This window comes from Chiloscyllium plagiosum, chromosome 13 (assembly GCF_004010195.1).
Source record: "Chiloscyllium plagiosum isolate BGI_BamShark_2017 chromosome 13, ASM401019v2, whole genome shotgun sequence".
Taxonomy (NCBI): Eukaryota; Metazoa; Chordata; class Chondrichthyes; order Orectolobiformes; family Hemiscylliidae; genus Chiloscyllium; species Chiloscyllium plagiosum.
Genome location: NC_057722.1, coordinates 19,316,707 through 19,330,807, shown reverse-complemented (window position 1 = coordinate 19,330,807; position 14,101 = coordinate 19,316,707). Strand labels below are relative to the sequence as shown.

The following is a 14,101-nucleotide window of genomic DNA, read 5'->3' as shown; positions in this document are numbered from 1 at the left end:
CCTGTCCCGAAGTCCACCTTGGAGGATGGTCACCCGAAGGTCCAAAGCTGAATGTCCTGGACCACTGAAGTGTTCCCCAACTGGGAGGGAACCCTCCTGTCTGTTGATTGTTGTGCGGTGCCCATTCATCCGTTGTCGTAGCCTTTGCTCGGTTTCCCCAATGTACCATGCCTCCAGGCATCCTTGCCTGCAACGTATAAGATAGACAACGTTGGCTGAGTCACATGAGTACCTGCCATGTACAAGGTGGGAGGTGTTCCCACGTGTAATGACCTGGTGTTGTGTGATTTTTAACTTTGTACACCCCAGTCCAACACCGGCATCTCCAAATCATCACATTAAGTGTTTATGTATCTTCTGTAGGTAACTTGGATCAGAGCTTCATCATTCACAGTGAAAATGTTATTTAAACAACTCTTCTGGCTGGTGGCTTTGGTTGGGCTCGGGCACTTTGATGAAACAACTGTGGAACCGGATGACACCGAAGCTGAACTTATCACTGAGACAAGCGAAGTTGAACCTATCACTGAAATAAGCGAACCTGAAGCTCCAGAAACCACTCCACAAGAATCGCCCAAAATAATTCATGGCTGCCCAAACTGGATGGCAGGAATACCTGGCAGTCCTGGACATAATGGCTTTCCTGGTAAACCAGGCAGAGATGGTCGTGATGGTGCAAAAGGAGAAAAAGGGGAAACAGGTAAAATGCAATACTTCAAAATGGATTTTAATAACCTGTTGATATTACTGGAAATCGGCATTGCAAAAACATTTGAAAAACTGATAAGAATTATTTTATTCTGTTTCAGGTTTTGCACTGAGAATTATTTTGCATTTGCATTGTAGTTCCATTTAATCTTGAAATCTGTACATTTTGGTTTTTGAATTAATTGCACAGAGTGTGGCTTGATCTTACCACTTCTGCAGTGCCAAGTTAGAAGTTTGCTTCTTCAATGTAACAGACATGTAAGTCACTGAGTGGGTAATGTGGGTTACCCCAATGGATTATTTTCATTGATGAGTCTTTAGTGATGAGTCTTTAGTGATGGAATTCATCCTCTGTGAATTAAACCTTCATGCCCCAGTCTTATTCAGAACATCCAGCACTTTCTCTGTCACAGTAATGACTATGTTGGTGCTAGTCATTGGTATCTATATCATCTAAATGATTTGATTGATTACCTTTCCAATTTCCACATCTCTCCCAAATTTATATGGTTCATTTCTGACTTTCCACACCCTACACTTCTCCCTATTGCATCATAACCACTCTCCCTTTTGCAATAGTCATCTATTATAATTGCATTAGTTCCTTCTACCCACTTTCCTTAAAGATTACACCCATTGCTCTAAAGATCCCCATTTCTATCACATTTACTCTAAATGCTGTATTTGCCTGTGTGGCTTATTAACACAACAGGTGGAATATCCAACCATTGGCTAATAAGGGGAAAGGTCAATGGTGACAGAAAGAAAGAACAAACATTTTAGATTAGATTAGATTACTTACAGTGTGGAAACAGGTCCTTCGGCCCAACAAGTCCACACCGCCCCGCCGAAGCGCAACCCACCCATACCCTACATTTACCCTGTTCCTAACACTACGGGCAATTTAGCATGGCCAATTCACCTGACCTGCACATCTTTGGACTGTGGGAGGAAACCGGAGCATCCGGAGGAAACCCACGCAGACACGGGGAGAACGTGCAAACTTCACACAGTCAGTCGTCTGAGGTAGGAATTGAACCCGGGTCTCTGGCGCTGTGAGGCAGCAGTGCTAACCACTGTGCCACCGTGGTATTTTCCCATATGAACACCGTTGGCACCTTGTAGTATTTACCACTTGTACCAGTATGCTGTATTGGGTTGCTTGAGATAGTTCAGTGCCACCAATCATCAGTTTACCTTGATTTGACTTGGGCCTACCTAGTGATTGGTACATTACTTTACAGTATTTGCAGAAGAGGCATTATTCTTGGATAATGTTTATTGAATAATAGCAATAATTACCACTACATTTAGTCAGACATAATTACCAGTTCCTTAAGAAGCTGGAACATGCACATGTATTCCTTCAGATGATTCGGAGTCTGTGTGGGTGGAGGTGAGGAACCACAAAGGCAAAAAAACCATAATGGAAGTTATGTACAGACGTCTGAACAGTGGTCAGGTCCAGGGGTGCAAGATGTACTGGGAAATAGATAGGGCATGTCAGAAAGGCAAGGTCACGGTGACCATGGGGGACTTCAATATGCAGGTGGACTGGGTGAATAATGTTGAGATTAGAGTAGTGCTGGAAAAGCACAGCAGGTCAGGCTGCATCCGAGGAGCAGGAAAATCGATGTTTCAGGCAGGAGACCTTCATCTGTAAAGGATGCTGCCTGACCTGCTGTGCTTTTCCAGCACCACTCTAATCTTGACTCTAATCTCCAGCATCTGCAATCCTCACTTTTGCCTGGGTGAATAATGTTGCTGGTGGATACAAAGAAAGGGAATTCATGGAATGCTTACAGGATGGCATTATAGAACAGCTTATAATGAAGCCCACAAGGGAGCAGGCTATTCTGGACTCAGTGCTATATAATGAGCCAGACGTTATAAAAGGTCTTAAAGTAAGGGAAGACTTAGGACATAGCGATCATAATTTGGTAGAGTTCAGTCTGCAGTTTGAAAGAAAGAAGGCCAAATCAAATGTAATGGTGTTACACTTAAATAAAGATAATTACATGGGCATGAGAGAGGAACTGATGAAAATCGAATGGAATCAGAGCCAAGCAGGGAAGACAGTAGAGCAACAATGGCAGGAGTTTCTGGATGTAATTGAGTATACAGTGCAGAGGTTCATTCCAAAGAAAAGAAAGATTATCTAGGGGAGATTAGACAGTCATGGCTGACAAAGGAAGTCAGGAAATGTATCAAAGATAAAGAGAGAGCCTATAAAGTGGCCTAGAGAACTGGGAAATCAGAAGATTGGGAAGACGACAAAAACAAACAGAGGATAACAAAGAGAGAAATAAAGAAGGAGAGAATCAAATATGAAGATAGATTAGCCAGTAATTTTAGAAATGGTAGTAAAAGTTTCTTTCAATACACAAGGAACAAACAAGAGACAAACATAGACATTGGGCCACTCCAAACTGATGCAAGAAGGCTAGTGCTAGGAGATAAGGAAATAGCTGAAGAACTTAATAAGTACTTTGCATCAGTCTTCACAATGCAAGCCAGGAGTAATATCCCAACAATTAAGGAGAGTCAAGGGGCAGAGTTGAGTACGGTAGCCATTATAAAAGAGAAATTGCTAGAAAAGCTGAAAAGTCTAAAAATTGATAAATATCCTGGCCCAAATGGGCTATATCCTAGAGTTCTGAGAGAGGTGCCTGAGGAAATAGCAAAGGCATTGGTTGTAATCTTTCAAAAATCACTGGAGTCAGGGAAAGTTCCAGATGATTAGAAAATCACTGTTGTAACCCCCTTGTTCAAGAAAGGATCAAAACAAAAGATGGAAAATTATAGGCTGATTGGTCTAACCTCAGTTGTTGGCAAAATTCTAGAATTCAATGTTAAGAATGAGATTTCTAAATTCTTGGAAGTGCAGGGTCAGTTAGAACAAGTCAGCATGGATTTAGTAAGTTAAAAATCACACAACACCAGGTTATAGTCCAACAGGTTTAATTGGAAGCACACTAGCTTTTGGAGCGACACTCCTTCATCACCTGATGAAGGAGCGTCGCTCCGAAAGCTAGTGTGCTTCCAATTAAACCTGTTGGACTATAACCTGGTGTTGTGTGATTTTTAACTTTGTACACCCCAGTCCAAAACCGGCATCTCCGAATCATGGATTTAGTAAGGAGAGGTCATACCTGACAAACCTGTTAGAATTCTTTGAAGAGGTAACAAGTAGGTTAGATCAGGGAAACCCAATGGATATTAACTATGTAGACATTCAAAAGGCTTTTGATAAGGTGCCTCATGGCAGTTCGAGGTGAGCTACTGGCATGGATTGAGGATTGGATGTCTGACAGAAGGCAGAGAGTTGGGATAAAAAGTTTTTTTTTCAGAATGGCAGCCAGTGACAAGTGGTGTCCCACAGGGTTCAGTGTTGGGGCCACAGCTGTTCACTTTATGTATTAATGATCTGCATGAAGGGACTGGGAGCATTCTGGCAAAGTTCACCAATGATACAAAGTTAAGTGGATAAGCAGGTAGTACTGAGGAGGTGGGGAAGCTGCAGGAAGATTTAGATAGTTTAGGAGAGTGGTCCAGGAAATGGCTGATGAAATTCAACGTGAGCAAATGTGAGGTCTCGCACTTTGGAAAAAAGAATACAGGCATTGACCATTTTCTAAATGGTGAGAAAATTCATAAACCCAATGTACAAAGGGATCTGGGAGTGCTAGTCCAGGATTCTCGAAAGGTTAACTTGCAGGTTGAGTCCATGATTAAGAAAACGAATGTAATGTTGTCGTTTATCTCAAGAGGGTTGAAATATAAAAGCAGTGATGTGCTTCTGAGACTTTATAAAGCTCTAGTAAGGCCCCATTTAGAACACTGTGTCTAATTTTGGGCCCCACCCCTCAGGAAGGACATACTGGCACTGGAGCATGTCCAGCGGAGATTCACAGGATGATCCCTGGAATGGTAGGCCTAACATATGATGAACAGTTGAGGATCCTAGGATTGTATTCATTTGAATTTAGGAGGTTGAGGAGCGATCTAATAGAAACTTACAAGATAATGCATGGCTTAGAAAGGGTGGACATTGGGAAATTGTTTCCATCAGAGAGGGAGACTAGAACCCGTGGGCACTGCCTTCGAATTAGAGGGGGTCAATTTAGAACAGAAATGAGGAGATATTTCTTCAGCCAGAGAGTGGAGGGCCTGTGGAATTCATTGCCATGGAGTGCAGTGGAGGCTGAGATGTTAAATGTCTTCAAGGCAGAGATTGATAAATTCTTGATCTCACAAGGAATTAAGGGCTATGGGGAGAGTGCCAGAAAGTGGCGTTGAAATGCCTATCAGCCATGATTAAATGGTGGAGTGGATTCGATGGGCCAAATGGCTTTACTTCCACTCCTATGTTTTATGGTCTTATGGTCTTCTCAAAGCCAGAATGGGATTCCACATCTCCACCAACAGTAGAATGGGTGGATCCAATGTAACATCAACATTAACCCCTTCAGAATTATCACATTATACAAAAGTAATGTAGACCTAGGTTTTACAGCAGTAATAAAAGCAAAAATCAATATTTATTTTCATTACTTTTCTGAAATCAACAGTAACTTTTGGAACACATATGTGAAGTCAAACAGCAAAGTCTAGACATACACTTTTCCACCGGGTGCCCAATTGAAGACCCCTGTCAACAGTCAATCCAAATCCACTAAACTGATTAGCACTAATCCTTTAATACTGTTAATCTTACCCTCCCCCTCACTGTTTTGATCACACAGCACTGCCCTTTGATGTGAAGGGCAGTGTTTGTCACTGGCCACCCGGGTGTTTTCCTATCTTCCTGGTGGTGGAATTCGAATAAAGATTCGTGAAAAAAAAATACTGTTAATCTTGCTGTTAAAATAAAATCCTTGGAGAAGTTACAACCTGTTGAATGTGGTGTAGTTTGACTTTTAATAGTGTACTGCATTCATAATTACAGCTGAGCAGCCCAGAGGCACTAAAAGTCTAATTTATATATTTGTCAAATATCAAACTTCCATATTATGATAGCAATCCCACATACTCTTAAAATAATTAATTACTTTAATCATATGTATATAGTTCAAACTTCATTTCACTCTGCAAAATATCAAACAATGAAAAATGCATGTTACTCCCATGTGTGTTGTCTTTGAGAATACTTCAATATGATTAGCTCTTTACTGTTTCAGGACAACACAGTGGCTGGACACCAGCGATCCACTTGGACATGATGCCAAATGGAAACTAGGCAGAAACTAGGCTGATACCCACAACCACAGTCGACAATGTATGCACATTAATCTGGAAATGTGCATGTGGGAGAAAGAGGGAGGGCAACAGGGTGAGTCAGAGGTGGATGGAGAGGAGGGCATAAAAGGAAGGTGAAGGGAGGGGAGAAGGGGCAAGGTGGAAGGGGTGAATTGGAAGAGGAAGCAGGAGAGTGAGGAGAGAAGGGGCAGGAAGACAGAGTATGAGGAGAAGGGAATGAAAATCTCCTACGGGAGATCAAAACTCAGTTACTTCAATAAATCTCTCTCTTTGAGTATGATCCATTGCAATGACAACTATCTTCTCCCATTTAAAATAACGAGAGTAGATCTGTGTAAATACATTTTGTCTATAACATGTTTTTGAATTGAACTGCTGATTGTGATTTGCTCCATTAACTTTTCCAGGTAGAAGTTTACTTTTCCTAGACAATGTGATGAAAGGATTTTACGTCTGACACCTCTGCATACCATAAAAATCCTTTTTGATGTTCTACTATGTATAAGAGTGGTGTACAGTTGTGATTGGATTCCTTATAATAGCTGACTCCAAAAAACTTAAATAGATTCTCATACTTTTACTATCATGGCTCACCAGATTATTGCATCGCCTAACATAGCCCTGAGAACTGCTGACCATTAGGTGCCAGGCCTAGTTCTTTTATAGTTTATGCTGAGCTTATTTGGACAGCATCTATTTGTTTCAGTAACCTAGACCTGAAAATACACTTAATTCCAGAACAGGCCTCCTAGTTGCTGTTCAGCAGCACCTCTTGGAAATTGCACATCTATGGCCATGGGTTTGGCTTACTCACCCATCATTAGAACATAGAACATAGAAGATTGCATTGCAGTACAGGCCATTTGGCCCTCGATGTTGCATCAAACTGTGGATCCAACCTGAATCTATCCTACACTATTCCATTTTCATCCATATGTTTATCCAATGACCATTTAAATGCCCTTAAAGTTGGCATGGCTAATGCAGTTGTAGGCAGTGCGTTCCATGCCCCTACTACTCTCTGAATAAAGAAACTACCTCTGACATCAGTCCTATATCTATTACCACTCAATTTAAAGCTATGACCCCTCATGCTAGCAATCACCATCCGAGGAAAAAAGCTCTCACTGTCCACCCTATCTAACCCTCTGATTATCTTATATGTCTTAGTTAAGTTACGTCTCAATTTTGTTCTCTCTAACAAAAACAGCCTCAGGTCCCTCAGCCTTTTCTCATAAGACCTTCCCTCCATACCAGGCAACATCCTAGTAAATCTCCTCTTAGTAAATCTCCTCTGAACCCTTTCCAAAGCTTCCACATCTTTCCTATAATGCAGTGACCAGAACCGTATGCAATACTCCAAGTGCGGCTGCACCAGAGTTTTGTATAGCTGCAACATGACCTCATGGCTCCGAAACTCAATCCCTCCACCAATAAAAGCTAACACACTGTGTGGGAACTTTCAGGGATCTATGTACATGGACACCAAGATCTCTCTGCTCATCTACACTACCAAGAATCTTACCCTTAGCCTAGTACTCTTTATTTCTGTTGCTCCTTCCAAAGTGAAGCACCTCACACTTTCTAGCATTAAACTCCATTTGCCACCTCTCAGCCCAATTTTGTAGTTTACCTATGTCCTTCTGTAACTTGCAACATCCTTCGGCACTATCCACAACTCAACCAACCTTAGCGTCATCCGCAAATTTACTAACCCATCCTTCTACGTCATCATCCAGGTTATTTATAAAAATTACAAACAACAGTGGCCACAAAACAGATCCTTGCAGTACAACTCTAGTAACTGAATTCCAGGATGAACATTTCCCATTAAACACCACCCTCTGTCTTCTTTCAGCTAGCCAACTTCTGATCCCAAACACTAAATCACTCTCAATCCCAAGCCTCTGTATTTTGTGCAATAGCCTACTGTGGGGAACCTTATCAAACGCCTTACTGAAATCCATATACACCACATCAACCACTTTATCCTCATCTACTTGTTTGGTCACCATCTCAAAGAACTCAATAAGGTTTGTGAGGCACGACCTACCCTTCGCAAAACTGTGCTGGCTATCCCTAATCAACTTAATCGTCTCTAGATGATCATAAATCCTATCATTTATAAATTTTCCAACACTTTACCCACAACCGAAATAAGGCTGACTGGTCTATAATTACCAGGGCTGTCTCTACTCCCCTTCTTGAACAAGGGGACAACATTTGCTATCCGCCAGTCTTCTGGCACTATTCCTGTAGACAATGACAACATAAAGATCAAAGCCAAAGGCTCTGCATTATCCTCCCTGGCTTCCCACACAATCCTAGGATAAATAGGGGACTGACCTATTTTCACACTTTCCAGAATTGCTCACACCTCCCCCTTGCGAACATCAATCCCATCTAGTGGTAGCCTGTGTCTCAGTATTCTCCTCGACAAGATTGTCCTTTTCCAATGTGAATGCTGACAAAAAATATTCATTTAGCTCTTCCCTATCTCCTTGGACTTCTCTCACAACTCCCCACTACTATCCTTGATTGGCCCTAATCTTTCTCTTGTCATTCTTTTATTCCTGATATACCTATAGAATGCCTTAGAGTTTTTCTTGATTCTACCTGCCAATGACTTCTCATATCCCAGCTGGCTCTTCTTAACTCCCTCTTTGGGTCTTTCTTGGCTAACTTGCGAATGTCAAGTGCCTTAACTAAGCCTTCACATCTCATCCTAACATAAGCCACCTTTTTCCTCTTGACAAGAGATTCAACTTCTTTAGTAAACCACAGCTCCCTCACTTGACCATTTTCTCCCTGCCTGACAGATACCTACTTATCAAGGACATGTAGTACCTGTTCCTTGAATAATGTCCACATTTCAGTTGTGCCCATCCCTTGCAGTTTCCTTTCCTATCTTATGCATCCTAAATCTTGCCTAATCACATCATAATTGCCTTTCCCCCAGCAATAACTCTTGCCCTGCATTATATACCTATTCCTTTTCACCGCTGAAGTAAACACAACTGAATTGTGGTCACTATCACCAAAGTGCTCACCTACCTCCAAATCTAACACCTGGCCGGGTTCATTACCCAGTACCAAATTCAATGTGGTCTCGCCTCTTATTGGCATGTCTACATACTGTGTCAGGAAATTATCCTGCGCATATTGCACAAAAATTGACCCATCTAAAGCACTCGAAATATAGTATTTCCAGTCAATGTTTGGAAAGTTAAAGACCCCCATTACAACTACCCTGTCACTCTTGCTCCTATCCAGAATTATCTTTGCTATCCTTTCTTCTCCATCTCTGGAACTGTTTGAAGACCTATAGAAAACTCCCAACAGAGTGAACACTCCTTTACGGTTTCTAATCTCAGCCCACACTACCTTAGTAGACAAGTCTTCAAATGTCCTTTCTGTAACCATAATACTGTCCTTGACTAACAATGTCACATCTCCCCCTGTTTTACTATCTTCTCTGTTTTTACTGAAACATCCAAATCCCGCAACCTGCAACAATCATTTCTGTCCCTGCTCTATCCAGGTCTCCGAAATGGCCACAACATCGAAGTCCCAGGTGCCAACCCATGCTGCAAGTTTACCCACCTTATTCCGGATGCTCCTGGCGTTGAAGTTGACTCACTTCAAACCCCCTTCTTGCTTGCCGGTGAATTCTTGCAACCTTGAAACCAGATTTCTGATCTTACTACTCTCAATCTTCTGGACACTGGAACTACAATTTAGGTTCCCATCCCCCTGCTGAATTAGTTTAAACCCTCCCGAATAGCATCAGCAAATCTTCCCCCCACTCAAGGATGTTGGTACACCTCTGGTTTCAGGTGTAGACCATCCTGTTTGTACAGGTCCCACCTACCTCAGAATCAGCCCCAATCATCCAGGTATCCAAAACCCTCCCTTCTGCACCATCCCTGTAGCCACGTGTTCGACTCTTCTCTCTCCCTATTCCTCACCTCGCTATGTTGTGGTATGGGTAAAAACCAGAGATAACAACTCTGTTTGTTCTAGCACTAAGCTTCCACCCTAGCTCCCTGAATTTCTGCTTTAAATCCCCATCTCTCTTCCTACCTATGTCGTTAGTACCCATATGGACCACAACTTGGAGCTGTTCCCCCTACCCCTCAAAGATCCCAAAAACACAATCCAAGACATTACGAAGCCTGGCACTTGGGAAGCAACACACCAACCGTGAGTCTCTCTAGTTCCCACAGATCCTCTTATCTATCTTCCTAACTATGCAGTCCCCAGTGACTAATGCTCTGCTCCACTTCTCCCTTCCCTTCTGACTAACACTGTGCCAGAGACCTGTACCCCATGATTAACTAACAGACTCTTGTCAAAACGCAACCATATCCCAACCTAACCATCAAGTAGCAGAGATTAAGTAGAGCTGCATAATCACTTGGTAATTTGGTAAAAACATATCACCTTTAATGTAAAAGGAGTTGAAATTAATAGTATGCAACTGCATAAATTGTGGAGCATAGTGGACTTCATTTTACTTTCTCTTTTGTTTTAGGATTGCCAGGAGCAAAGGGTGATGAAGGCCAGCCTGGGGAACCAGGTGTGGATGGAGAACAGGGGCTTCCTGGCCTGCCAGGACACAAAGGAGAAAAGGGAGACAGTGGTTATTATTACCGCTCAGCATTCAGTGTGGGACTGACCACAAGAAATCCTGTCCCAAACATCCCCATCAAATTCTCCAAAATCTTTTACAATGATCAAAAACACTACAACGAAGAGACTGGCAAATTCAGCTGTCCATATTCAGGGGTGTATTTCTTTTCATATCACATTACTGTTTATACTAAGGATGTCAAGGTTGGCCTGTACAAAAACAACAAGGTTATAATTTTTACTTATGATCAATTTCAGAATAATAATGTAGACCAAGCTGGAGGTTCTGTTGCAGTACATTTGGATGAGGGGGATGAAGTGTGGTTACAAGTTTATGGAGACAATACATTTAATGGGATTTATGCTGACAACAATAATGATTCCACGTTTACAGGATTCCTTCTGTATCCAGACTTGCATTAAATAACTTTTATCACAACACTCTGAATCCCATATCAGAACCTGTAAACACATTATGTTAGGTTTGTCACGAATGATGATTTCTTCCAATTACGAGCTGATAACACTAACCAGATAGCAAATAGTAGTTAAACAATTTGCTTGTTATGGATCAGTAATCTCCATAATTATGTTCTATAAACAGTTTTCATATTTCCCTATAAGATTGTCAATGAATAACTGAATAAATCAGACATTTAAATATGTGTTTTTTAATCAGTCAATTCTGTGCATGATGTTACAAACTGAGTTTTAGCTGTGTATCATTAGCACAGTATAAGTGGTAACATGAACTGTAAGGCAGTCACATTTCAGGGATTATTACATATATGTACAGTAAAGATGGAAACTGCAGCTGTATTTCATCTATTAATAGACATCGTTGTAATGTTAACTATGACTAAAAGACATTAAATATTCAAGATGGTCCTGTCTCACACTATGAATTTACCTCAGGATTTCATTTTAATACTTACTGAATTGGTCACGGTCAGTGAACATTTTGAAGTTTTATGAAATAATGAACTGTAATAAAAAATTGTGTTTGTGTTATCCACTACTTTATTCATGTTTCATGTGCCTGATAACTAGTTGCAATGGATCAGGAGATGACTTTGCTACATAGTTTTGCAAATTTATAATATTCCCTTGTTTACAGCTGTTTGATACAAGGAATTTGCTTAACATTAAACAGAAGACTCTGCACAGTCTCTCTGACCTATCACCTTTACCCCTTCCTCCATTCACCTATTGCACTCTCAACAACCTTCTCTCCAGCCTCACCCTCTACTGTTTATCTCTCCAACCCCGAGGCTTCCAGCCTCATTCCTGATGAAGGGCTCCTGCCTGAAACATTGATTTTCCTGCTCCTCGGATGCTGCCTGACCTGCTGTGCTTTTCCAGCACCACTCTAATCTTGACTCTGATCTCCCGCATCTGCAGTCCTCACTTTCGCCATGTTAAGGAAGCAGTGGAGATGAAAGCTGAAATCATTATATTTCCAATATAATAAGCAATCAACAGAGAACAAGTCAAGTCACATTCAGCAAAGGACTCATGGACTGGAAGATAGTAGGCTGATATTAAGGCTTGGGTGAACTTAAGGCGTGGATCGGTACCTGGGACTACGATATTGTGGCCATCACGGAAACGTGGATAGAAGAGGGACAGGAATGGTTGTTGGAGGTTCCTGGTTACAGATGTTTCTGTAAGATTAAGGAGGGTGGTAAAAAAGGAGGGGAGGTGGTGTTGCTAATTGGAAATGGTATAATGGCTGCAGAAAGGCAGTTCGAGGGGGATCTGCCTTTGGAGGTAGCATGGGCTGAAGTCAGAAATAGGAAAGGAGCAGTCACCTTGTTGGGTGTTTACTATAGGCCCCCCAATAGTAGCAGAGATGTGGAGAAACAGATTGGGAAACAGATTTTGGAAAGGTGCACAAACCACAGGGTAGTAGTCATGGGAGATTTCAACTTCCCAAATATTGTTTGGAAGCTCTTTAGATCAAGTAGATTGGATGGGGCGGTGTTTGTGCAGTGTGTCCAGGAAGCTTTTCTAACTCAGTATGTAGATTGTCCGACCAAAGGGGAGGCCATATTGGATTTGGTACTTGGTAACGAACCGGGACAAGTGATGGGCTTGTTAATGGGTGAACATTTTGATGATGGTAACCACAATTCTGTGACTTTCACCTTGGTTCTGGAGAGAGATAGGTGCGTGCAACAGGATAGGTTTTACAATTGGGGGAAGGGTAAATATGATACTGTAAGACAGGATCTGAGGAGCATAAGTTGGGAGCATAGGCTGTCAGGGAAGGATGTCGTGGAAATGTGGAACTTTTTCAAAGAACAGATACGACGTGTCCTTGATATATATGTACCCGTCAAGCAGGAAAGAGATGGTCGTGTGAGGGAACCTTGGTTGACGAGGGAGGTTGAATGTCTTGTAAAGAGGAAGAAGGAGGCTTATATAAGGTTGAGGAAACAAGGTTCAGACAGAGCGTTGGAGGGATACAGGATAGCCAGAAGGGATTAGGAGAGCTAAGAGAGAGCATGAAAAATCTTTGGCAGGTAGGATCAAGGATAACCCCAAGGCATTTTATGCGTATGTGAGAAACATGAGAATGACGAGAACGAGGGTAGGTCCGATCAAGGACAGTAGTGGGAGACTGTGTATTGAGTCGGAAGATATATCCTAGGATTATGTGAGAAGCAAGAGAGGAAATTGCATAGCCGTTGGCAATGATCTTTTCGTCTTCACTGTCAACAGGGGTGGTACCAGGGGACTGGAGAGTGGCGAATGTTGTGCCCCTGTTCAAAAAAGGGAATAGGGATAACCCCGGGAATTACAGGCCAGTTAGTCTTACTTCAGTGGTAGGCAAAGTAATGGAAAGGGTACTGAGGGATAGGATTTACCAGTATCTGGAAAGGCACTGCTTGATTAGGGACAGCCAGCACGGATTTGTGAAGGGCAAGTCTTGCCTTACAAGTCTGATTGAAATCTTTGAGGAGGTGACCAAGCATGTGGATGAAGGTAGAGCAGTGGATGTAGTGTACATCGATTTTAGTAAGGCATTTGATAAGGTTCCCCATGGTAGGCTTATACGGAAAGTCAGGAGGCATGGGATAGAGGGAAATTTGGCCAATTGGACAGAAAACTGGCTAACCGGTCGAAGGCAGAGAGTGGTGGTAGATGGTAAATATTCAGCCTGGAGCCCAGTTACAAGTGGAGTTCCGCAGGGATCAGTTCTGGGTCCTCTGCTGTTTGTAATTTTTATTAATGACTTAGATGAGGGAGTCGAAGGGTGGGTCAGTAAATTTGCAGATGATACGAAGAGAGGTGGAGTTGTGGACAGTGAGGAGGGCTGTTGTCGGCTGCAGAGGGACTTAGATATGATGCAGAGCTGGGCTGAGGAGTGGCAGATGGAGTTCAACCCTGCCAAGTGTGAGGCTGTCCATTTTGGAAGAACAAATAAGAATGCGGAATACAGGGTTAACGGTAGGGTTCTTAGTAAGGTGGAGGAACAGAGGGACCTTGGGGTCTATGT

At 42.2% G+C, this 14,101-nt stretch overlaps 1 protein-coding gene across 1 annotated transcript in view; it reads left to right on the top strand.

Moving 5' to 3' along the window:
- LOC122555807 (adiponectin-like) overlaps positions 1 to 11,612 on the top strand; it is a 23,183-nt gene extending 11,571 nt beyond the window's left edge. Inside the window, exons 2-3 of the mRNA XM_043701969.1 lie at positions 364 to 700; positions 10,502 to 11,612. Coding sequence (XP_043557904.1) covers positions 364 to 700; positions 10,502 to 11,022 — 858 coding nt within the window. The 3' untranslated portion in view covers positions 11,023 to 11,612. The remainder of the gene's footprint in view (positions 1 to 363; positions 701 to 10,501) is intronic.
- The last annotated feature ends 2,489 nt before the right edge of the window (positions 11,613 to 14,101 follow it).